Genomic DNA, 26,667 nt, shown 5'->3' on the forward strand with positions numbered 1-26,667 from the left:
TTCTTGAGGCAGTCTGCAAAATGACAAAGAGAGAACCTCCTGCTGTTTTGAGCCTGTTGGGGAGCAGTGGGACCTGACTGCGGAAGGTGTTCAGATGGTGGTGACATTGTCCTTATACTTGCTGGTCTCCAAGATCCTTATGTCCTACCCCAGTGTTCTCTGTTTGAGATTGTTGCTCCTCTGTCACAGCTTATCAGAAATCGTCACTGTTTTTTGCTGCAACCTGTCTTACCACCAGCAGTATAGAAAGCAGTGGACCCTGATGGAAATAAGTTGATTGTAGAGAAGTGGATGAATCTGGGGCATGTGTCCTGGAGTCAGATTAAACAGCATTTGTGTGTGTGTGTGTGTGTGTGTGTGTGTATTTCAACATACAGAAACTGACTAAATTTTTCTTTAAAAAAGTCCACTTAAAAATCTGGCAAGCTGTTAGCTTTTCTTTTCTCTGACTTCAGTTCTTTGGCTCTCATATTTTTATGTGACTTTACTTCACAAATTTAAGTGGATCAGCTTGTGCTCCCTGGAAGAAGGAAGCTGGCACTCTGCCGACTGGGCTGGGCCTTACTAAGTTTCAGTTTCCTTTTCTCTGAGTCACCGAAGCCTCCACATTGCTGAAGAATTTTTTGCTCCTATCGTGTGTCTGCTTAGCTGTCCAGACAGAGCAGCTATGCTCCACTTCAGTCCTTGTACAGATTCTACAAACAGGTAAATGAGTTGCTGCTTTCCACTTTTCCTAGCCACTTGCAAATTATAGTCTTCTTTTTTTAATTAAAAGAAATCCTTTAGAATGGAAAACTAGTCAATGATTTTTCTTGCTGTCTGTTCATCCTTGGTTTACTCTTTCAATGTATAATGTAGAGTAGAGAAGAGGAACAAATGCAAGCTTTGTGACAGTATGTGTTACCCATTTTTCAATACTTATTGGAAAATGTATTTGATTTTCTGCTAGATCGAGAAGTATGGCGGTGAGAACTCGTTTGACATGGATGCAAGAAAAGAATCTGCAAACTTATTTTGGAGGAAAACAGCTTACCCTTCTCTATAAAGCTAGTGTTCATGAATTCTCTGCACATGATTTGTTTAAGAGATGCTATGATCAAGGGCCGATTGTGGTGGTGATTTATAAGGAACACTATGTTGTTGGGGCATATATGAAAACAAGTTGCAAGAAAGAGGAGAAAATTCCCATCGTCCTTTTTGCTCTTGAAGAGAATACAATTTCAGAATGCAAAATAAGCTCATATGTACCAACTGAATTGTTTTATGATTATAATGGAAGAAGGAATGACTTAGAATTCCACATAAATATGAGGAAACAAGTGATGACTCTGAACTTAGATACAAGTGAAAAACTTCGATTACCTCATATGCAAGCTTCTCCCTTTCAGGAATGTGAAGTTTTTCGATGTGAAGGTAGGTTTAATTAGATAATCTTATATAGAGTTCTCTCTTGAATGTTTGGAGGATTTGAGGTGACCCATTTCTTTAAGGAAGAATGTCCTTGTCTCTGGGTGACCCAGACTGAAACCTGGCCACACATTGTTTGCTGAGACACAACCATGGTCAAAAGGAGCATATACAGAGTTTTCTGGAGGGTGTTTGTGTGGGCAAAGGGTAGGGGAAGGGGAGGAAAGGTAGAAGGAGAAGAGAGAGAGAGAGAGGGAGAGAGAGAAAGAGAGAGAGAGAGAGAGAGAGAGGGAGAGAGAGAGCAAACTTGAAGAGGGCTGCTCTTGGAATGAAACCAAAGCTTGAACTTCTCTTGATTCGTTCTAGATCCTGCAGTTTCCCATTATATCCATTATATCAAAAGACCAAAATTTATTAACTTATTTTTCTGCCAGAGGACATTGTTTCCAATATCTGCTGTTATAAACAGTGCTTTTGTATAATATCTTCATGCATATAACTGTGCACACAAGAAGTTACTTCTTTATAGTAACTTCCTGGAAGTGGGATTGCTGTTTAAGAAATAGTTACATTTGCAGTTTGACAGACACCTCTCAAAAGCTTCAGTTGTCTATACTATTCCCAAGAGTGTTATAGAAATGCCTATTTCCCTGTCTTCTTGCCTTTATTTGATATTATCAAACTTTAGAATATTTGCCAATTTGATGGTCAAGGAGGGCTTTTCATTTTCTTTTTTGCTTATACCTGATTACTCGGAAGTCTGTGTGTATCAACCATTTACATTTCTTCCATGAAATAGTTATTTATGTCTATCCATTTAAAAGAAGAAACCTGGGAATAACTCTCTGAGTATTTTCATGTTCCAAACTAATTGTCTGTGGTCTTCATACTTGAATTATTGTCAGAGTATGTAATTCTTGAATCACATTTTATTGTGGGGGATTTTGTAATGTTTCCACAGCATTGATATTGCTGTGGAAAACACAGGTACAGACTTACTTATTTGTCTTTGTTGTTTCTCTTTGAATGATTTGATCTTTTCTCCTGGCTGCTGCAAACATTAAAAATTCTTTTGTTGATGTCTGGTAAATTTAATTGGATATGTCATGATATTGAGCATCCTGGATCAGTTAAGTAAACTTTTTATTGAAATATAACACATAAACAGAAAAATGCACAATTGATAAAGGTACCAATTAATAAACTTTTATAAATTAGACGCACTAAGGTAACCACTACTTAGATGAAGAAATAGATTATTACCATCATTTCAAAAGACTCCTTGCTGATTCTTCCTGGTTATTGCCAGCCAAAGATAACTATTACTTTGGCTTGTGTTGACACTAATTACTTCTTGTTTCTGAATTCTATATAAATGGAATCATATCAAAATATGTATTCTTTTTTGTCTGACCTCTTTCATTCAACATTACGCTTGAGGGACTAAACTAAACAAGGTAATGGATTCTAAAATCAGACCTCTACGAATCAGGTATCTCACCCAGTATAAAGTTTTACTAATAATTTCAAAGATAAAGATAATCAGAAGTCTCAGAGAAGGCAGAAAGGGTACAGGAATATTCTATGTGGCTCCTAGATCCTTCTTTTGCATATTAGACATATGCTTTCTGGCTAAAAACAACCAGCAGGATTTTATATTAAAGTTTATTTATTTACTTTGAGAGAGAGAGAGAGAGAGAGAGCAGGGGAGGGGCAGAGAGAGAGAGGGAGAGAGAGGAACCCCAGCAGGCTCCACACTGACAGCTCAGAGCCCAATGCAGGGCTTGAACTCATGAACCGTGAGATCAAGAGCTGGACACTTAACTGACTGAGCCACCCAGCCGCCCTACCAGCAAGATTTTTAAATGAAGTTTATGGGCCACTTTACATATTGAAGGGTGGTTAAGTTATGGAACATTGGTATGTCAGTGCTATGGATCAAATGTGTCCCCACCCCCCCCCCCCACTCCCCCACCAATTCGTATGTTGAAACCCTAACCTCTAATGTGACTATATTTGGAGAAGAAGCCTCTAAGGAAGTATATAAGGTTAAATGAAGTCATAAGAGTGGGGCCTTAATTCAATAGGATAAGCATTCATATAAGAAGGGGACACCAGAGGGCTCGCTCTCTCCACATGAACACACGAGAAGAGGTCATGGGAGAACACAGTGAGATGGCGGCTACTACAAAGCAAGAGAAGAGTCCGTGGAATTAAATCTACCTTGCCAGACAGTGATCGCAGACTTCTCAGCTCCCAGAACTGGGAGAAATACATTTCTGTTGTCCCAGTTAATGGTATTTTGTATGGCAGCCTGAGATGACTAAGACAAGCAGCCTACATGACATTTCCCATGAAGATGTGCCTCATAAATCCATAGAATCTGTATTTATTTATTCTAATTAATCCTTAGGCAGGAACATCTTATTAAGGGCATTCAAGAGGTACATCCTTTCCTTGTAGGAAACATCATTAGTCTATATACCAGGAGATAAGATTATTAGCAAATTTTTAAGGAAGTTAGGCTGGGTCATTTTTCTCTTTTTTCCTTGAGGGTGTTACTTGCTACAGTGAGTGAATGTATCTCAGGCCAGCTGCTTTAACTCCGACCTCTCTACTGATTCATCATATTATTGTATGTTGCACTAATTTGTTCCTTTTTCATTTTCATATAGGATTTCATTGTAATGATTCCATCATACTTTTTCTTAATAAAATTACTGCTGGTGGACATTTTGAGTTTTCTAGTTTGGGGCTATTACAAATAATGCTGCTATAAACAGTCTTGTACATGATTTTTTGGTTCACATGTACACATATTTTTAAAGAATATAAACATAAAACTTCAGGGTCACTGGAAACATATATGTTTGCTTCAGTGGACACAGACAAAGGTTCCAACATAGTTATATCAATTTTACCCACCACAAGAAGTGCATGAGAGTTTCTGTCACTTCTAAATTTTCCCCAACACTTTTTATTGGTTATATAGTATGTAGTCATTTAGGTATGTGAGCTGTAGCATGACATTTTGTGAATTTGGCTTTCTTTGATTAGACTAGTCTGTAATTTATTTTATAGTTTAAACCAATCCATTACTATATTAATTTACCCTTTTCTTAATTTACAAAATTTGTCTTGTGTTTTTGTTAATTCCTTCTTATATTTCTAATTCCTTTCTTATATTTCTTTATTCTTTTCTGTTTCTCTTTTTTATTTTCAAAACTTTCCTTCTTTCCTGCTGTTAATGAAATGTATTTTTAGCACAAGATTGATATAAAGTGTTTATATTTTTGTTATTGTCAATATATTTACAATTTTGATTTTTAATTTCTTTTTAATGTTAAGAGAGTGATTTGTAAAATCCCAAGAGGTTGGTTTTCTCTTTGCTTACACTTATTCTTTTCTAGTTTTATTATATCATAGTAATTGTAGGTAGTCTTCACTATTTTTACTTTGGTAATTTAAAGAGGTTTTCTTTCCATACATATAGCCTTATTTATTTATTTTATAAAGAGAGTGAGAATGCATGGGGGGGGGGGTGGATAGAGAGAGAGAGAGAGAGGAGAGAGAGAGAGAGAGAGAGAGAGAATCTCAAGCAGGCTCCATGCCCAGTGCAGAGCCCAGTGCAGGGCCTGATCCCACTACCTTGGGATCATGACCTGTGCTGAGATCAAGATTCAGATGCTTAACTGACTGAGCCCCCCAGAATCCCTATATATAACCATATTTATGAATGTTTCACATAGTATTCCTCTTTGGTAGTGTAGAATTGCCAGCATCACTCCTCCTGTTCCTTTCAGTTTTTTTAATCTAAATTAAAAAAATGTGTATTTATTTTTGAGAGAGACAGAGACAGAGACAGAGACAGAGAGACAGAGACTGAGTGGGGTGGGACAGAGAGAGAGGGAGACACAGAATCCGAAGAAGGCTCCAGGCTCTGAGCTGTCAGCACAACGCAGGGGCTCGAACTCACAAACTGTGAGATCATCACCTCAGCCTAAGTCGGACGCTTAACCTACTGAACCACCCAGGTGCCCCTCATTTTAAACCCACCACCACAGAATGTTTCTTCACAGGAAATAAATACTTCTTCACCTAGTCTCATTGGTTCAAATAAAGTCCTCAGCTGACTCCTGAACCACTCACTGTGCTCTGATTGGGTAGGGATGAGTTCTACATTCTCTTCAGAGCTAAGAAGAAAATCAATTGGACTGGAAGTTCCAGGAGCCCCAGTTGCAGATACTAGGTTTTGGAGAAAATCTGGTGTCTGTGGTTTTTTTGTGTGTGTGTGCCTCTGTATATTTTCCCTTTCAGACCTATTGCATTATGGAGAGGAACTATCTTAAGGTATTCCCACTCTTTCCCTGGCCTGTCCATGTCTCTTCGCTTTGCTTCTCTGATTCAGAAAGTGTCCCAGTTCTCATTTCCGGTGATGGAGCAAGCCACATACTACTGCTGGGTACCTGGGTGAGAAAAGATTTGTAGACAATCTAGTCTTACAGTGCCCACCCTGCCTCTAGCTCTAGATTCTGCAAATGACATGTTTAGGAGATTTGCCATAATTTTTTCCACTTGCTTTCATTATACTGCACTGTCATCATGGAAAAGCTATTTTTGTATTTTTCCCTAGTGAATGCATTGACATTCATTCAGTCAGCCAGTCATTCAACAACTTGTAATTTTCATTTTTCTTTGATTATTTCCCTAGATTTGTTGGACAGAAGGACTCTGGAAGGAATTAATGAGTAAGTCAATGTTCTGTTATTCTGTTAATGATCTTAGACTTATTCTAAGTTCTGTCAATAAATCGGTAGCACAAATTATAACATAACTTGTGGATTGTGAAGAATAAGCTGTAACTATATTTATAAACATAAAACTATTTGATAATACTAATGTTAAAACAGAAAGAACACCGAGGAGGGGGAACATTCCTAATGCTTTTACATATGTGAAGGAAACTAATTATTTGGCTGCAAGTCTACACTTTTGCTTAGAATTTTTGCAGTTACCGTTTCCACTACTTTAGGGAATTGCTTTGGAAGTGGTGATCGGTAGTTGGAGAATACTGATAGAGCTTTAAGAACATGCCAGAAATTATTACTTCCATAAACTCCAAAAGTCACATATTATGCTGTGTTTTTCAAAGTTTATTACTGGTAAGTTATTTTCATGTTTAACAGCTCATATTTAGCACTAGTTTTGTATGGTCTGGTTGCTTAAATCTGAAAGGTTGTATGTCTGATTGACTTTAGTTACAAGTGTTATTTTTCTTCTTTTTCAGTAGGATGTGAAGTAGAATAGTTTCATGCCCTTTTAATAGGAAAACAAGTTGCTAATAGAAAATAAATGATAATATATAAGAAAAGAAAACAAATTCTAGAAAAATTTATGGTACGTTCTTGTGACCTACCCTCATTCAATTGTTAACATTGTCTTGTCTGTACAGGCTCCACAAGAGCTTATTGTCAGCCGTGAACACTTACAAACCACATAAAAACCTCGTTCCCCAAGTGCGAATTCTGCTGCTGGGTCCGACTAGAGCTGGGAAGTCTAGCTTTTTCAACTCAGTAAAGTCTGTTTTCCGAGGCCATGTCACACACCAGGCTCTGGTGGGCTCTGAAGCAACTGGGGTTTCTGACACGGTATGTCCATTCAGGGCCACTCAGCCTTTGCTTCTTTGGTCCAGTTAATTGGGTTCGAAGTCTTTTGTGATCAACTTCATTACGTGTAGACTTTATCTCTGTTTGTAATTTTTAAAATCTTATTATTTTTTAGTGTTTATTTATTTTTGAGAGATAGAGACAGAGCACGAGCAAAGGAGAAGCAGAGAGAGAGGGAGACACAGAATCCGAAGCAGGCGCCAGGCTCTGAGCTGCCTGCACAGAGCCCAGTGCAGAGCTTGAACTCAAGAGCCGTGAGATCATGACCTGAGCCGAAGTCAGATACTTAACCGACTGAGACACCCAGTCGCCCCTCTGTTTGGAATTTTTTAAGAAGTGTGCTCTTAAAGTTGCTTTTTCTCATCTGTAGTACAGGACATATTCCATTAAGGATACGGTGGATGGCAACTTCCTGCCTTTTATTCTGTGTGACACAATGGGCCTGCATGAGAGAGGAAAAGGGCTGTGTGTGGATGACATAGCCTACATCTTGAAAGGCCACATTTCTGACAGATACCAGGTATGATTGGGCCAATCACTGAAAGATTATAATTGATATTTAAAACGTTTATTTTTGCTCACTGCGGACAGCAGCAAATGCCGATCTAATTTGATGCATCATCTTTTATTTTCTTCAAGTGTACCCATTCAAGATCATTTGCTTCTTCTTGATATTTTATTTTACAAAGAATTAAAACATGCAAACAACTCTTCTATCATAGCTGTTATAACAACTCTGAATGCTGTTACATATTCAGCTGCCTTGGCCTACATGAAACACAAATCCAACTAACATTAATTTACTAACATTGGTCATTTTTCTTATATAATAGGAAGTCTGAAGGTAGGTGGCTTTGTGTCAGTGTGGAAGCTCTCTGAGGTTATTAAATTCAAGGGTCTTTCTTTTTTTTATTTATTTTTTTTATTATATGAAATTTATTGTCAAGTTGGTTTCCATACAACACCCAGTGCTCATCCCAAAAGGTGCCCTCCTCAATACCCATCACCCACCCTCTCCTCCCTCCCACCCCCCATCAACCCTCAGTTTGTTCTCAGTTTTTTTTTTTTTAATTTTTTTTTTTCCAACGTTTATTTATTTTTTTGGGACAGAGAGAGACAGAGCATGAACGGGGGAGGGGCAGAGAGAGAGGGAGACACAGAATCGGAAACAGGCTCCAGGCTCTGAGCCGTCAGCCCAGAGCCTGATGCGGGGCTCGAACTCACGGACCGCGAGATCGTGACCTGGCTGAAGTCGGACGCTTAACCGACTGCGCCACCCAGGCGCCCCTGTTCTCAGTTTTTAACAGTCTCCCATGCTTTGGCTCTCTCCCACTCTAACCTCTTTTTTTTTTTTTTTTTTTTCTTTTTTCCTCCCCCTCCCCCATGGGTTCCCGCCATGTCTCTCAGGATCCACATAAGAGTGAAACCATATGGTATCTGTCTTTCTCTGTACGGCTTATTTCACTTAGCATCACACTCTCCAGTTCCATCCACGTTGCCACAAAAGGCCATATTTCATTTTTTCTCATTGCCACGTAGTATTCCATTGTGTATATAAACCACAATTTCTTTATCCATTCATCAGTTGATGGACATTTAGGCTCTTTCCATAATTTGGCTATTGTTGAGAGTGCTGCTATGAACATTGGGGTACAAGTGCCCCTATGCATCAGTACTCCTGTATCCCTTGGATAAATTCCTAGCAGTGCTATTGCTGGGTCATAGGGTAGGTCTATTTTCAATTTTCTGAGGAACCTCCACACTGCTTTCCAGAGCGGCTGCACCAATTTGCATTCCCACCAACAGTGCAAGAGGGTTCCCGTTTCTCCACATCCTCGCCAGCATCTATAGTCTCCTGATTTGTTCATTTTGGCCACTCTGACTGGCGTGAGGTGATACCTGAGTGTGGTTTTGATTTGTATTTCCCTGATAAGGAGCGACGCTGAACATCTTTTCATGTGCCTGTTGGCCATCCGGATGTCTTCTTTAGAGAAGTGTCTATTCATGTTTTCTGCCCATTTCTTCACTGGGTTATTTGTTTTTCGGGTGTGGAGTTTGGTGAGCTCTTTATAGATTTTGGATACTAGCCCTTTGTCCGATATGTCATTTGCAAATATCTTTTCCCATTCCGTTGGTTGCCTTTTAGTTTTGTTGGTTGTTTCCTTTGCTATGCAGAAGCTTTTTATCTTCATAAGGTCCCAGTAATTCACTTTTGCTTTTAGTTCCCTTGCCTTTGGGGATGTGTCGAGTAAGAGATTGCTACGGCTGAGGTCAGAGAGGTCTTTTCCTGCTTTCTCCTCTAAGGTTTTGATGGTTTCCTGTCTCACATTCAGGTCCTTTATCCATTTTGAGTTTATTTTTGTGAATGGTGTGAGAAAGTGGTCTAGTTTCAACCTTCTGCATGTTGCTGTCCAGTTCTCCCAGCACCATTTGTTAAAGAGGCTGTCTTTTTTCCATTGGATGTTCTTTCCTGCTTTGTCAAAGATGAGTTGGCCATACGTTTGTGGGTCTAGTTCTGGGGTTTCTATTCTATTCCATTGGTCTATGTGTCTGTTTTTGTGCCAATACCATGCTGTCTTGATGATGACAGCTTTGTAGTAGAGGCTAAAGTCTGGGATTGTGATGCCTCCTGCTTTGGTCTTCTTCTTCAAAATTCCTTTGGCTATTCGGGGCCTTTTGTGGTTCCATATGAATTTTAGGATTGCTTGTTCTAGTTTCGAGAAGAATGCTGGTGAATTTTGATTGGGATTGCATTGAATGTGTAGATAGCTTTGGGTAGTATTGACATTTTGACAATATTTATTTTTCCAATCCATGAGCAGGGAATGTCTTTCCATTTCTTTAAATCTTCTTCAATTTCCTTCATAAGCTTTCTATAGTTTTCAGCATACAGATCCTTTACATCTTTGGTTAGATTTATTCCTAGGTATTTTATGCTTCTTGGTGCAATTGTGAATGGGATCAGTTTCTTTATTTGTCTTTCTGTTGCTTCATTGTTAGTGTGTAAGAATGCAACTGATTTCTGTACATTGATTTTGTATCCTGCAACTTTGCTGAATTCATGTATCAATTCCAGCAGACTTTTGGTGGAGTCTATCGGATTTTCCATGTATAGTATCATGTCATCTGCAAAAAGCGAAAGCTTGACTTCATCTTTGCCAATTTTGATGCCTTTGATTTCCTTTTGTTGTCTGATTGCTGATGCTAGAACTTCCAGCACTATGTTAAACAACAGCGGTGAGAGTGGGCATCCCTGTCGTGTTCCTGATCTCAGCGAAAAAGCTCTCAGTTTTTCCCCGTTGAGGATGATGTTAGCTGTGGGCTTTTCATAAATGGCTTTTATGATCTTTAAGTATGTTCTTTCTATCCCGACTTTCTCAAAGTTTTTTCTCAAAGTTTTTATTAAGAAAGGTGCTGGATTTTGTCAAAGGCCTTTTCTGCCTCGATTGACAGGATCATATGGTTCTTCTCTTTTTTTTTGTTAATGTGATGTATCACGTTGATTGATTTGCGAATGTTGAACCAGCCCTGCATCCCAGGAATGAATCCCACTTGATCATGGTGAATAATTCTTTTTATATGCCGTTGAATTCGATTTGCTAGTATCTTATTGAGAATTTTTGCATCCATATTCATCAGGGATATTGGCCGGTAGTTCTCTTTTTTTACTGGGTCTCTGTCTGGTTTAGGCATCAAAGTAATACTGGCTTCATAGAATGAGTCTGGAAGTTTTCCTTCCCTTTCTATTTCTTGGAATAGCTTGAGAAGGATAGGTATTATCTCTGCTTTAAACGTCTGGTAGAACTCCCCTGGGAAGCCATCTGGTCCTGGACTCTTATTTGTTGGGAGATTTTTGATAACCGATTCAATTTCTTCGCTGGTTATGGGTCTGTTCAAGCTTTCTATTTCCTCCTGATTGAGTTTTGGAAGAGTGTGGGCGTTCAGGAATTGGTCCATTTCTTCCAGGTTGTCCAATTTGTTGTCATATAATTTTTCATAGTATTCCCTGATAATTGTTTGTATCTCTGAGGGATTGGTTGTAATAATTCCATTTTCATTCATGATTTTATCTATTTGGGTCATCTCCCTTTTCTTTTTGAGAAGCCTGGCTAGAGGTTTGTCAATTTTGTTTATTTTTTCAAAAAACCAACTCTTGGTTTCGTTGATCTGCTCTACAGCTTTTTTAGACTCTATATTTTTTATTTCTGCTCTGATCTTTATTATTTCTCTTCTTCTGCTGGGTTTGGGGTGTCTTTGCTGTTCTGCTTCTGTTTCCTTTAGGTGTGCTGTTAGATTTTGTATTTGGGATTTTTTTTGTTTCTTGAGATAGGCCTGGATTGCAATGTATTTTCCTCTCAGGACTGCCTTCGCTGCGTCCCAAAGCGTTTGGATTGTTGTATTTTCATTTTCGTTTGTTTCCATATATTTTTTAATTTCTTCTCTAATTGCCTGGTTGACCCACTCATTCGTTAGTAGGGTGTTCTTTAACCTCCATGCTTTTGGAGGTTTTCCAGACTTTTTTCTGTGGTTGATTTCAAGCTTCATAGCATTGTGGTCTGAAAGTATTCATGGTATAATTTCAATTCTGGTAAACTTATGAAGGGCTGTTTTGTGACCCAGTATATGATCTATCTTGGAGAATGTTCCATGTGCACTCGAGAAGAACGTATATTCTGTTGCTTTGGGATGCAGAGTTCTAACTATATCTGTCAAGTCCATCTGATCCAATGTCTCATTCAGGGCCCTTGTTTCTTTACTGACCGTGTGTCTAGATGATCTATCCATTTCTGTAAGTGGGGTGTTAAAGTCCCCTGCAATTACCACATTCTTATCAATAAGGTTGCTTATGTTTATGAGTAGTTGTTTTATATATTTGGGGGCTCTGGTATTCGGCGCATAGACATTTATAATTGTTAGCTCTTCCTGATGAATAGACCCTGTAACTATTATATAATGTCCTTCTTCACCTCTTGTTACAGCCTTTAATTTAAAGTCTAGTTTGTCTGATATAAGTATGGCTACTCCAGCTTTCTTTTGGCTTCCAGTAGCATGATAAATAGTTCTCCATCCCCTCACTCTCAATCTAAAGGTGTCCTCAGGTCTAAAATGAGTCTCTTGTAGACAGCAAATAGATGGGTCTTGTTTTTTTATCCATTCTGATACCCTATGTCTTTTGGTTGGCGCATTTAATCCATTTACATTGTTATTATAGAAAGATACGGGTTTAGAGTCATTGTGATGTCTGTATGTTTTATGCTTGTAGTGTTGTCTCTGGTACTTTGTCTCACAGGGTCCCTCTTAGGATCTCTTGTAGGGCTGGTTTAGTGGTGACAAATTCCTTCAGTTTTTGTTTGTTTGGGAAGACCTTTATCTCTCCTTCTATTCTAAATGACAGACTTGCTGGATAAAGGATTCTCGGCTGCATATTTTTTCTGTCTAGCACACTGAAAATCTCGTGCCAATTCTTTCTGGCCTGCCAAGTTTCAAAAGAGAGATCAGTCACGAGTCTTATAGGACTCCCTTTATATGTGAGGGCACCTTTACCCCTTGCTGCTTTCAGAATTTTCTCTTTATCCTTATATTTTGCCAGTTGCACTATGATATGTCGTTCAGAGGATCGATTCAAGTTACGTCTGAAGGGAGTTCTCTGTGCCTCTTGGATTTCAATGCCTTTTTCCTTCCCCAGTTCAGGGAAGTTCTCAGCTATTATTTCTTCAAGTACCCCTTCAGCACCTTTCCCTCTCTCTTCCTCCTCTGGGATACCAATTATGCGTATATTATTTCTTTTTAGTGTATCACTTAGTTCTCTAATTTTCCCCTCATACTCCTGGATTTTTTTATCTCTCTTTTTCTCAGCTTCCTCTTTTTCCATAACTTTATCTTCTAGTTCACCTATTCTCTCCTCTGCCTCTTCAATCCGAGCTGTCGTCGTTTCCATTTTGCTTTGCATTTCGTTTAAAGCGCTTTTCAGCTCCTCGTGACTGTTCCTTAGTCCCTTGATCTCTGTAGCAAGAGATTCTCTGCTGTCCTCTATACTGTTTTCAAGCCCAGCGATTAATTTTATGACTATTATTCTAAATTCACTTTCTGTTATATTATTTAAATCCTTTTTGATCAGCTCATTAGCTGTTGTTATTTCCTGGAGATTCTTCTGAGGGGAATTCTTCCGCTTGGTCATTTTGGATAGTCCCTGGCGTGGTGAGGACCTGCAGGGCACTTCCCCTGTGCTGTGGTGTATAACTGGAGTTGGTGGGCGGAGTCGCAGTCCGACCTGATGTCTGCCCCCGGCCCACCCCTGGGGCCACAGTCAGACTGGTGTGTGCCTTCTCTTCCCCTCTCCTAGGGGCGGGATTCACTGTGGGGTGGCGTGGCCCGTCTGGGCTACTTGCACACTGCCAGGCTTGTGATGCTGGGGATCTGGCGTATTAGCTGGGGTGGGTAGGCAAGGTGCACAGGGGCAGGAGGGGCAGGCTTAGCTTGCTTCTCCTTAGGTGATCCACTTCAGGAGGGGCCCTGTGGCAGCGGGAGGGAGTCAGATCCACTGCCGGAGGTTTGGCTCCTCCGCAGAAGCACAGAGTTGGGTGTTTGCACAGAGCGAGCAAGTTCCCTGGCAGGAACTGGTTCTCTTTCGGATTTTGGCTGGGGGAAGGACGGGGGAGATGGCGCTGGCGAGTGCCTTTGTTCCCCACCAAACTGAGCTCTGTCGTCCGGGGGCTCAGCAGCTCTCCTTCCCTTTGTCCTCCAGCCTTCCCGCTTTCCGAGCAGAGCTGTTAACTTATGACCTCCCAGACGCTAAGTCGCGCTTGCTGTCGGAACACAGTCCGTCAGGCCCCTCCGCTTTGGCCCGCCAGACTCGGGGGCTCTGCTTGGCCGGCGAGCCGCCCCTCTGCCCTGGCTCCCTCCCGCCAGTCTGTGGAGCGTGCACCGCCTTGCCGCCCTTCCCACCCTCTTCCGTGGCCTCTCGTCTGCGCTTGGCTCCGGCGACTCCGTTCTGCTAATCCTCTGGCGGTTTTCTGGGTTATTTAGGCAGGTGTAGGTGGAATCTAAGTGATCAGCAGGACGCGCGGTGAGCCCAGCGTCCTCCTACGCCGCCATCTTCCCTCCCTCTCCAAGGGTCTTTCTAACTTTCTGTTCTGAGACCCTCAGCATGGGGTGCTATGGATTAAGTATTTGTGTCCCCCTAAAATTCACAGGCTAAAGCCCTAATCCCCAGTGTGATGGTGTTAGGAGGTGGGGCCTTTGAGAGGTGATTAGGTCATGAGAGTAAAGCCCTCATGAATGGGATTGGTATCCTTATAAGAAGAGACCTAAGAAAGATGAACTTTCTCTCTGCCATATGAGGACACAGTATGAAGGTGGCTGTCTACAAATCAGGAAGGAGGCTCTCATCAGATACTAAATCTGTCAGCACCTTGATCTTGGAATTCCTAGCCCCCAGAATTGTGAGAAGTAATTTTTGTTGTTTAAGCTACCCCACAAGGTAATTTATTATAGCAGTCCAAGCTAAGACATGGGGCTTTCATCATTATGCTTTCCAGATGTTCATACTGAGCCTTGTCAGTGTTCCAGGCAAGAAACAGGAGGAGTAAAGTGAAAGCCACTCGAGTCTATCAATTTTTGTTTTAACTTTCTAGTCCTTTTATTTACTTATTTTTAATGTTTATTTATTTTTGAAAGATAGAGAGAGAGACAGAGTGCAAGTGGGGAAGGGGCAGAGAGAGAGGGAGACACAGAATCTGAAGCAGGCTCCAGGCTCTGAGCTATCATCACAGAGCCCGACATGGGGCTTGAACTCATGAACCGTGAGATCATGACCTGAGCTGAAGTTGGATGCTTAACTGACTGAGCCACCCATGTGCCCCATAACTTTCTAGTCCTTTTGATAAACATTTAAATTTTGAATTAATCATTAATTCACCTTGTTCCAAATGATTAGTCAATTGGGTCAACATCTTTTGTTGAATGTCTTTGAATCTTTTCCCTACTAAATATAAGGATTGGTTTTAATATTCTCTAGCTTGTTCTATTGATGCATTTATCAATTCCTTTATGATATTCATTTTGTTACCATATCACTTAATTGTTTTAATTACCATAGCAATCAATAATGTCTTAATGTCTCACTGGACAAGTCATATTCATTATTTCTTGTTTTTTTTTTCTTGACTATTTTCATGATATACTTTTCCAAGTGAGCTTGTTTGTGTTTTCTTTTTTTTTTGATTGTTTGTGTTTGATTTGTTGGTGCTTTGATTAAAATTACATTAAAATTTTATACCCAAAGTTGTTTTACATCTTTACGTATCCAGTGTTCTTATCCAGAAACATGGCATGTTTTATTGTTCTTTTTTTTTTTTTTTTTTAATTTTTTTTTTTTCAACGTTTATTTATTTTTGGGACAGAGAGAGACAGAGCATGAATGGGGGAGGGACAGAGAGAGAGGGAGACACAGAATCGGAAACAGGCTCCAGGCTCTGAGCCATCAGCCCAGAGCCCGACGCGGGGCTCGAACTCACGGACCGCGAGATCGTGACCTGGCTGAAGTCGGACGCTTAACCGACTGCGCCACCCAGGCGCCCCATGTTTTATTGTTCTATTCATGCAAGGGCTTTTCATTCTTTAGTATAGCATTATCTTGTAGAGGTAAAGCTTTTTTAAAAAATATTCTTTTTTTTTTTTAAAAACAACTTTATTGTAGGGAATGTTAAATCTATGCAAAAGGAGACAAAACGATTTAATGACTTCTCATTTACTCAGCTTCAACAACCTTTGACTCATAGCCTATCATCTCTGTCTATTCACTTTCTCTTCTCCTATAGTATTTGGAATCAAATTTAACATGTCATGACATTTAATCCATAAATGCATATGCATTTATCTATGTAAGGATATATACCTTTTGTTATAGATAGCTGTATACCCTTATCATATCTAAAATTAATCATTGTTTTTTAATTTATCAACTATTACCCAATGTCCAAGTTCCTAATTGTTGTATAAGTAAGTATCATGCTTTTAAAAAATTTGTTTAAGTTTATTTATTTTGAGAGAGTCAGAGACAGTGTGAACAGAGGAAGGGTAGAGAGTGAGAGGGGGAGAGAGAGAGAGAGACAAAGAGAGAGGGAAGCCCAAGCAGGCTCTCCACTATCAGCTCAGAGCCTGACACAGGGCTCGAACTCGTGAAACCATGAGGTCATGACCTGAGTTGAAATCAGCAGACGCTTAACCAACTGAACAACCCAGGTGCCTCAATATCATGCATTTTAAAAACAGCTTATTTGCAAATGATTGAAATAAATTTATTCAGACTCTTAACCTGTACATTCTGCCTCTATCTCTTTTGGTGTTTTTCCTTGTAATGTGTTTTTTTGTTTGTTTGTTTTCTTAGAAATCCCATTGTTCTGTAGACTTCTCCATAGTCTCAACTTTGCTGTTTGCATCCCTTGATGCAGTTTCCTGTGGTCTTTTGTTTTCTATGTGCCCTGAAAATTGGTAATTGAGTCTAGAAGCATGTTCAGATTCAGCTTCCACTTTGTAGAGGTGCTGTGCTCTTCCGTGAGGAGACACACATTTTGTTCTATTTGATTCTTTGTGCTTTTCTTTTTTTTTTTTTTTTTTTCACAAAATCATGGTTATTTTATTGAAGTGTTTCACCATTTGGAGATGTTAAGGCTAAAATAGGACCGGAGAGCCTGGGTGGCTGAGTCGGTTAAGCATGTGGACTCGGTTCCAGCTCAGGTCCTAATCCTCACGTTGCCTCGCATGGGGCTGAGCTGCCAGAGCAGACCACGCTTGGGATTCTCTGCCCCTCCTCTGCTCGTTCACAAAGAACCTGAACTAGGACTCAATGTAGAATAAAGGGGGTTATGGCATTCAGAGGGAAAAGGCACTCACAGGCATTCAGAGGGAAAACCGGTCCTTGGCTTCTTACTACCCGTGGGCTAAAGGTTGTACACAACACTCCATTAGAACAAATGGCTGTTGGGGGGAGCCAGCCTGCTGGAGGGATGGGTGGGCTGGAAGCCGCAGCTCGGGTCCAGGACAGCAGGCTGGGAAGTTAAGCTTTCCAAGCTCTAGGACGTTGAGGATTTCCTCAGACAAGGTCTTTGTGCTTTTCTAATAATGTCAATATTCATTAATGTTCAATGCCTAGATTCATGTGTTTATTAGGGTGTGAACATGTGATATTCTATCTTCATCATTCTTTTTTTATTTTATATTTATTCGATGAGGAGATAAATGTCTCCTCATCTACTGTTTGATTACCTGGTAGCACAGTTAACATGGGAGAGGCAGGATTTTTTTTCTTTACTACAAGCTTCTGAAACCATAAGGTGGTTTCTTTGTATCTGCCAATAATGACCAGTGATTATTTTATTATCATTATGAACCCCTGAATTGAACATATTTAATGTGTTTCAATCCTGTGCCATTTTCTCCATACTTATATTACATTTAACATATCTGACCAGTGGGAGCCTCTACAAGTTATATCATGAGTCCTTTTGACATGAACCTAAAAACCTACTATATTCCTTGATTTCTGGTATGAGAGATGTCCAAGCCACATATTATATATTTCTAGTGCCTGATTTTGAGTCAATTATTTCTCTAAGAAGTCTTGGTTTGGCTTATTAGAATTGTTATTGCTACATGGTTGGTCATTGATTCTTGCCATTTTTGGTGGACAGAGGTAAGTAATAGATCTTTTTATGATAAGGTGCATTATAAATTCATATAGAAACTTCTCTTTCAAATTCAGTACTAGGTAGTTTTTACTTAATCTTCTTCTGTCTTGCTTCTCTCTCTGCTTTCTCTCAGAGTCTCTATTCTCAAGGACTCCAGAGATGACAGAATGTCATGTCACAACTCATTTGCTTTCTCTCACAAAATATTCACTGTGATCTCAGAATAAAACTCTAATAGTACCGGGGTGCCGGGGTGCCTGTCGGTTAAGTGTCCAACTCTTGATTTCAGCTCAGGTCATGATCTCATGGTTTGTAAGATCGAGCCCCATGTCAGACTCTGTACTGGCACTGCAGAGCCTATTTGGGATTCTCTCTCTCTCCCTTTGTCTCTGCCCCTCCTCTGCTCATGCTCTCTCTCTCTCTCTCTGAAACAAACAAACAAAAAAACAAACAAATTATTACAGTACCATAAACAGTTTAATCATAACCACTTTTAGTATAATATTTTAGTATAATATTTTAGTATAAATATAACATAATCATAATCAAAATCAGAAAGAGTTTAAAATTTGAACCAGATTATTTATTTATTTATTTATTTATTTATTTATTTAAAAATATTATTGTATTTTACATTTAGGGTGTATCAAGTAGTAGGAGTATACAAATTACTGTGCTTTAAAGTCAATGAGAAAAAACATACAATCAGAAATGGTCTCTCTTTGTGTAGTGAGGACCCCCAAATGGAGGTAAAAGTTCATTTTGTTGATTTTAATTTAGGGATGGGTTTTTAAATTTAATTATGTTTTATATTTATGTTTATAATTTATATAGCTCTCTTTTTCCTGTTTGAATATATTTATCTTACACTAGACATCTCCATTCATTTTTATTCCCTACCAGACCTCTATAAACACATGAGTTTGTGACTGCTGCTATATACATTCTCCAAGCCATCATAGAAAGTACACCAAAATTCTGATCAAAAGTATGGAACCCACGCTTAGTGGTCAACTAAAATTTGCCCAAACCACATACAATATATTTTGGTGTACTGAAATATAGTTTTAAACTCAACTTTACAAAATAATGTATATTCAAAGAATTCATTTTCTTTCTCTGCCCCTTCAAATACATTTCTCCCCTTTTCTTATAAGCAACCATATAAAAATTTTTCATTTACTTTCATTTTTTTACTATATAAGAAATACTTACAGATTTGTGGTTCCCCTCTTTTTAGAGAAGTCATGAAATACTCTCTGCTATTGATATGTTAGACTTTTGCCACTACAAATAGTGCTGAAATTAATAGGCTTGTACATACATCATTTTGTATTTTTGCCAGTATACATGTGGGACAGATTCCCAGCAGAGGGATTGCTAGTTCGAGTAAATGCATCCCATTTTGAACTACTTTTCATCCCTGGTTTCTGTGTGATGATACCGGATTTCTTTCTGTATGCTCTCACCTCCGCCTTTGCCCACATTGCTTCTATCTAGAACACTGTCTGCCATACCTTTATTCCCTTTATCAAACTCCATGTACTTTGTAGCTCCCAGATTATGTGTCCCTCTGTCACAGAAGCTTTACCTGCCTGCATGAAAGGGTTGATAGCTACTTGCATAGACTGTCTTCTCTGCCAGATTGTTATTCTCATAATATTAGAGACTTGCACAGTGCCTGATACATCGTATGTGCTCATAAATATCCATAGAATTAATGTGTTGCATTTTGTTTATCTTATAGTTTAACTCCATGAAACCAATCACACCAAGTCATTGTAACTATATTCGCTACCCGTTGCTGAAGGACAGAATTCATTGTGCGGCATTTGTGCTTGATGTCAACTCTGTTAAATACATCTCTCATGAGATGATAGCAAAGATCAAAGAAATTCGAAGGCAATTGATAAAGTGTGGTGAGTCTCATTCCACTTTACTACTAAGGGTAATATATTAGACTATATTGTAGAACGGTTTCAGAACAGGATGAAAAACTTAAGAAATTGCATATGTGAATCTTCCCTGGCCCATCAGTGCAGTTCAATCAAATCCAGCACTTGATAGTGTTATAACTTTGTGCACGTGAGTTAAACTCTCTGTGTCTTAACTTCTAATCTATAAAATTAATATGATAATAGCACCTAACTCAGGGATTTATTATAAGGATTAAACAAATCAACATATATGAAGAGTTTGGCACAGTTCTCATTACCTGCTACCACTGTATCCTAGCATGAATTTATTTACAAAAAGTTCTAGATTTTCCCTTGAGCCTTAAGTGATTAGAAATGGAAAACAGTGTTTCAGTAAGAAAAAGCATCAGGGAAGTAAGATGTTCGGTAGGGAAGGGACAGTTAAAAGTCTTAGGAGAAGGTAAATAGGATTAGAGAATTATGGTGCCCCATTCTGTCTTTTCTTGGCCTTATCCATTCTGTCTGGGAAAAAGCAAGTTTACCACACTTCTAACTTTGATTAAGTTAGAAGCATGGACTGATTTACTTGCTCTCTGAAATTTAAAGCCTTGCAAGGGTGGTGCGCAGGGCGATGCTTGCTAACATTGTAACAGAAGACCAACTTATTTGGGATGCTTTGACACATTCTGTTGCCTTCTTGAGGCCTTTTCTCCCCCATCTTGTTTATTAGGTGTCTTTTCTCTAGTCTCCATGAAAACAACTGTTTGGAGAGGAAATGAAACCTATCACCAACACTGTAGCATCAATTTTAGTTATCTCGTCTAAGAGGTGGTTTCATTTGAAGTCTCATACCACGGAAAGCCTTGAAGGGAATTTCCTATGTCAGAGGAATTTTGAGTACTAATGAGTAGTTAGAGGGGGGTATTTTTGAAGGGTGATGGCCCTTCCCAAATATCTGGAATTGCTTCATTGGTAGCCTATTGCGTAATTGATAACTGATTAACTGAAAAGTACTGATGCTGTCTATAATGATCAAAATGACACGTATCTGTTTGACCTAGGTATGCCACATGTGGTTTTGCTCACTCATGTGGATAGCATGCAGCTGATTACAAAAGGTGACCTTACAGACATATACAGATGTATTCCTGTGAAGCACGAGGTAATGATGTCCTTCTTTGTAGACACACTTTCTAGGATATGTCACTCTAATCACATGATATTACTGTGTGTAAAAATAAAAATGGACACCTACTGAACTTAAGAATGAAAACAATTACCTGGATAATTCAAAATCATATCCCAAGATTTAAAAATTAAATATATATTCATCTTTACATGGACACAGATTATTCCATTTATTATAATTTAATTCAGTTAGGTTCAATTCAACAAATATTTATTGATTACCTTTCATAATCGAGTCAGTGTGCTAGTCTCTAACCAGACACAGATAATTAAAACAACTTCCTTGCACTCAAAAGCTTACAGTTTTATCAGTGGAGGTGAGGGGATGGGGGAGTCAGAGGAGAAAAAGATGACAGAGTATGATTATGACAATGTCATGAAGTGACTCAAAATAAAATTGAAAGATTAAAGGAGGAAAATATTGTGTTAAAGTGTATGGGAAAGATTTCATTACTGGAGTGTCACTGAGAAATAGCTTTCAAAGAGAAAGAGGATTTCAGGAGGTGAAGAGACAAAAAGGGGAAAACATTCAGGCCATGAAGATAGCATAAGTCAATACAGCAGTGTGTAGGGGGAGCATGGAGTCATTCAGTTTAGTGGAGGGCTGAATCCTTGTAGGGGGAGATAGAGTATGAAAGTTATATTTGCATGAGGTGACTTTACTTAATGATGTGCATTATGGGGAATCATAACAATTTTTTCTCTTCTTTTTAAAAAAACTTTTAATTTAAATTCCAGTTAGTTCACATACAGTGTAATATTAGTTTCAGGTGTACAATATAGCAATTCAAGACTTCCTATACATCACTTGGTGCTCACCCTAACAAGTGCCCTTCTTAATCCCCATCACCTATTTAACCCATCTCCCCACCAGCCTCCCCTCTGGTAACCATCAGTTTGTTCTTTATAAATTAGAATCTGTTTCTTGGTTTATCTCTCTCTTTCTCTCTCTCTCTACCTCTGTGTGTGTGTTTCCCTTTGTTCATTTGTTTTGTTTCTTAAATCCCACATATACATGAAATCATATGGTGTTTGTCTTTCTCTGACTGACTTATTTTGCTTAGCATAATACATTCTAGTTCCATCCATGTCATTGCAAATGGCAAGATTTCATTCTTTTTGATGGCTGAGTAATAGTTCCATATATATATATATATATATATATATATTATATCTTCTTTATCCATATATCTAGTTTGATGATATATCCATATATATTATAGATACATATATCCATATATATGGATCTATAATATATATATACCCATAATATATATCATATTATATATATATATATACACATATATATACATATATATAAGATATACTATATCCATATAATATATATATACATATATATACACACACATATATATACATATATATACATATCTTCTTTATCCATATATCATTTGATGAACACTTGGCTCTTTCCATAATTTGGCTATTGTAGATGATGCTACTATGAAGAGTAGTGGTGTAGCCAAAGTAAAGCTTCATAAAATTTAATTTGCCACCCACATGCAGAATAAATCAGAGTCAAAAGGAACCTGTACTTGGGAATACCAGTTGGGAGGATATAATGATAGCTAATATTTGTTGAGTACTAAATATGTGATAAATTTTCTTATTCAATACTTATAACAACCCTGTGAGATGGGTACTGTCATTACCACATTTTATAGATGAGAAAACAAAAGCACAGAGAGTAAAATATTTGCCAGTGTTTTTGACAGTGCTAAGAAATAACAGAACCCTATTTTGAATCCGGGCAATATCATTCCATAGATAAACTAGTTTAAGCACAAATTGAACATCAATATTAAACTGGTCTAGGAAAACTAGATTAATCCTGAGAATAACTTTTAATAGGAAACAGGGAAATTATAGACTCCAGCATAAGGGTATTAAAAATGCTTCAATTTCCAAGTACTTTATACTGAATTATTAGTTCCTTTCAATTTCTAATTCATATGGAATCTACTATGTGTATTCTTGATGAAAATTAGCAGTCATTTTGAAGACTCCTTGTGAAGTTCTTTAAGAAAGTACTTTATGGGACCAGATCTCTATCTTCATTTTCTCTAACAGGAACACTATTGCCAAGCTCCTGCTTTTTGTTATTGCTTTCATAATGCGTATTGACCTAAAATAGTATTTGTCACTGTTTCTGTATTGCAGTTAGAGGCAGTCCACAAAAAACTTGGATTTGCTCTTTCTGATATGTTGGTGGTTAGTAATTATACCTCAGAGTGGGAGTTGGACCCTATAAAAGATGTTTTGATCCTCTCTGCGCTGAGACATATGCTGTGGATTTCAGATGACTTCTTAGAAGATTTGACCGCTCAAGGAAACAAGAATTTAGTGGTGTAAACACTTGAAGGTATCAGCTGTGTGGCTACTCTCTGCTTGGATCTATTGGGTACCTGGCAGTTCATTGTGTCTCTATGGATCACTGTCCTGTGAATAGTCCTACTCTTTAACTCACTGGCCAGATGTGTTTTTCTTTCCCCTCACTTTTCCTGATTTCTCACCCTTAGGGGTATATCCCACAGATTTGTACTACTTCTCTTTCTCCTGTCTTAAGATAGAATCCTTGAAATGACGCACTTCTGTCATTTGTACTGTTTGAACATCCCAAGCTGTATCCTTGCCCTCTTCTCTTGAAATGCGTTTTTTGCTTGGGACCCTGATATGGATTGGATCAACATTGTTTCTGATCAGATGTGATCTTTGGTTATATGCCTCTTTTACTTTTTAAATTTTTTAATGTTTATTTATTTTTGAGGGAGCATGAGTAGGGGAGGGGCAGAGAGTGAGGGGGGCAGAGGATCTGAAGCAGGCTCTGCACTGACAGCAATGAGACTGATGCGGGGCTCAAACTCACAAACTCATGAACCGTGAGATCATGACGTGAGCCAAAGTCAGACGCTTAAGCAACTGAGCCACCCAGGCGTCCCTTGATTACATTCCTCTTTCTTGGTACCTACATTTCTGCCTTTTTCGACTTGACTTTTTTGACGTGTCTCCCTCCTCAGAGTTTCTCTTAATTCCATGTAGTCAGGATGGTCTTAATGCCCATGGCGGATGTATGTGCCTTTCAGATTTAAGACCTCAGATTTTAGCATTACATGCAGTCTCTTTCAAACTCTATTAACAATATGCTGCACTGTTTCAATCAAAGATCAGACAGAAAGAAGTTTCAATCTATACTCAAATCTTATTTTAGTTTGTGAGAAATCAAATTAGAATATAATATCCTCTTTATTCTCTCTCACTTGCAAACTACTAAGACATTCTCATGCTACTACTAACTCCGCCATCTTGTTTTCTCCATTTCTTCTCTTCTTGATGGGCACATGCACTCCCAAAGGGGAGATTGGAATATTCCTTTTCCTTCTGGTTGCTTTTCCTTAAATAAACCATTAAGAATATTTTGTTTCTCTTTTATCAGAGATTGGAGAAAAGGAATTATCAAGTATGTAAAAGGAGGAAACAAATACGTGAACCCTTCACATACGAGTAATTTTTATCTCATCATTGAAGAGTGAAAATTGAGAAATAAGAAAATATAGGAAAAAGAGAAATAGATGAAACAGAAGGGGCATGTTTTATTTATGTCTGGGATGAAGATGCCCTACAAAATCGTAATACCTGCCAATAACTAGGAGCAGCAAGATTTAAAGCCATTAATTGTAAAAAAAAAGATTGTGATTTCTTTTGGATTTATTTTCTGTATCTGTGGAAAATGGAAGTTTCTTCTTGTAAAACTTGAGTTTAACTTCAGTGTGCGTGTGTGTGACTTTGGAAAAGTTTATTTTAATATAACTTGTCAGCATGTTCTCATCCTCACCCACATCGTCTTATTTTGCCTTCTTATTTTATTTCTAAAGTATTTGAATGCTCCCTTCAGAAGCACATATACTAAAGTATTTGAGCTTCTCTTTGGGTCTCCAGTTAATGTATTCTTTCCCCTACAGATATTTGTTTGTTTGTTTCTTTGTTTGTTTAATATCTGAAACTGTCTTCCAGGATGTGACTATTAATATTAGTAAGAGTTCTGGAGGATTAACACTAACAAGGACTATATTTGATTACTCTGTCAATTACAACTATTTTAGCTAGAAGTGACAAAACTCAACCTGAATTACATGAATAAAAAATAAACCATAGAAAAGGCTGGGGTTGAACCAAACTGCCTCAGAAATGGTTGAGTCTAGGGATTCAAAAGGTATTCTCTCTCTCTCTTTCACTCTCTCTCACACACACAAGTGCACACACATGTGTATGCACACACACACAGATATACACCCTCTGCTTCATTCTTTGTGCTTATTGCTGTCATTCTTTCAGGTTAGCATTCTTGATAAATCTTAAACCACCCGAATCCAGGTTTCAAATTGGCATTCACTTAGCCTCATGACCCGAAAAGGAAGAGGATTTTCTTTTCCCATGTCATTGTGAAATACTCCAAAAAAGGATTGCAATTGATCTAGCTCAAATCGTATATTTGACCTCTGGGAACAATCACTTCTCTTTTCCAGAAGAGAATTAAGTCATAATTGCCCAGGAAGAGTGATATATTGTTAGAAGAAGGGAGTATGGAACGCCTGGGTGGCTCAGTTGGTTGAGGGTTTGACTTTGGCTCAAGTCATGATCTTGCAGTTCGTGAGTTTGAGCCCTGCATCTGGCTCTGTGCTGACAGCGTGCTGACAGCTCAGAGCCTGGAGCCTGCTTCAGATTCTGTGTTTCACTCTCTCTCTTCCCCTTTCCTGCTCATGCTCTGTCTCTCTCTGTCTCAAAAATAAAACATTAAAAAAATTTTTTTAAAAAAAAGAAGAAGGGAGCTTATTATGGACATGACCACTGTTGGATTAACTGAGCTGGAGAGGTACCACAATATGTATCTTATATTTAGGGAAGTCTTACATCTAGTTTCTCATTTATATTATAAAGAATGTCTTATTAATAAGTCTAAAATCATTAATAATTACTTTAAAAATCCTTTTATTAAAGTAATATATACACATAAAAAGTACACAGTTCACAATTGTATGGCTCAGTACATTTTGATACTTAACAAACCAATGAAACTAGAACTCAGATAAGAAACAGAACATCCTACAAGTCCCCTTTATGCCGCAGATATCCACTATTCTGACTTCTAATTGTGTAGATTAGCCTTGTGCTTTTTTATCCCTTACATAATATCATGTACTATTTACTCTTTTGGGTCTGACTTCTTTCATGAGATAGTGTATTTGTTTGATTCATATTATTTACATAGATAAAGATCATTTATTCTCATCGATTCTATTATTCTAATGTTAATGGGTGGCTCTAATAATTTCCTTATAGGTCAACAATATATTCTATATAGGTTACATTAAGCTTTTTCTGATTTATAGCTATATGGAAACAAACCATATGATTTTGGGTGTTTCTGATTTTGTATTATAATAAAGATTTCATAATGTGAACATACCATGTTTCAATTTGTAAATATAGCTTGAAAATGAGAAGTAGCATCATGAAGAAGTTGACATTATCCTAAAATTAACAAAGTAGTGTTAAGGGTCAAACATATCCAAGACTTTCTTTAAGAAGAACAAAGTGGGAAAACAGGTATAAAGAGATATATCAAGAAAATGTAAGTTGACTTTGATGCATTGATAAATTAATGGAACAGAACAGAGAGTCCAGAATCAGACTCAAGCATGTCTGGACATTCGTTCTATGAAGGGGTAGCATCGCAGATGAATAGGAAAACAAACAATTCATAAATGGTCAAGGTCAATTGGT

General features: G+C 38.3%; 1 protein-coding gene across 2 annotated transcripts; it reads left to right on the plus strand.

The window, feature by feature from the left end:
- IFI44 (interferon induced protein 44) lies at positions 1 to 26,345 on the plus strand. 2 transcript variants are annotated; one of them, XM_045477971.1, is made up of 9 exons: positions 1 to 705; positions 950 to 1,413; positions 6,119 to 6,155; positions 6,860 to 7,055; positions 7,444 to 7,593; positions 19,509 to 19,680; positions 20,739 to 20,839; positions 23,047 to 23,248; positions 24,320 to 26,345. In XM_045477971.1, exons 1-8 carry the CDS (start codon positions 668 to 670, stop codon positions 23,236 to 23,238), a joined length of 1,350 nt encoding a protein of 449 aa, XP_045333927.1. In that variant the 5' UTR covers positions 1 to 667; the 3' UTR covers positions 23,239 to 23,248; positions 24,320 to 26,345. The 2 variants fall into 2 exon arrangements, with proteins under 2 accessions (XP_045333927.1, XP_045333928.1); XM_045477972.1 differs by having other exon boundaries at positions 23,047 to 26,345.
- Positions 26,346 to 26,667: the final 322 nt, after the last annotated feature.

Source organism: Leopardus geoffroyi, chromosome C1, assembly GCF_018350155.1.
Source record: "Leopardus geoffroyi isolate Oge1 chromosome C1, O.geoffroyi_Oge1_pat1.0, whole genome shotgun sequence".
NCBI lineage: Eukaryota > Metazoa > Chordata > Mammalia > Carnivora > Felidae > Leopardus > Leopardus geoffroyi.

What these genes read in the sequence shown, in the direction of transcription:
- IFI44 (XM_045477972.1), top strand. Translation starts at nt 668, where the DNA reads ATGCTCCACTTCAGTCCTTGTACAGATTCTACAAACAG. An exon ending in ACTCTGGAAGGAATTAATGA is followed by an intron (nt 6,156 to 6,859) that starts GTAAGTCAATGT and finishes TTGTCTGTACAG; the next exon opens with GCTCCACAAGAGCTTATTGT. An exon ending in ACATTTCTGACAGATACCAG is followed by an intron (nt 7,594 to 19,508) that starts GTATGATTGGGC and finishes TTTATCTTATAG; the next exon opens with TTTAACTCCATGAAACCAAT.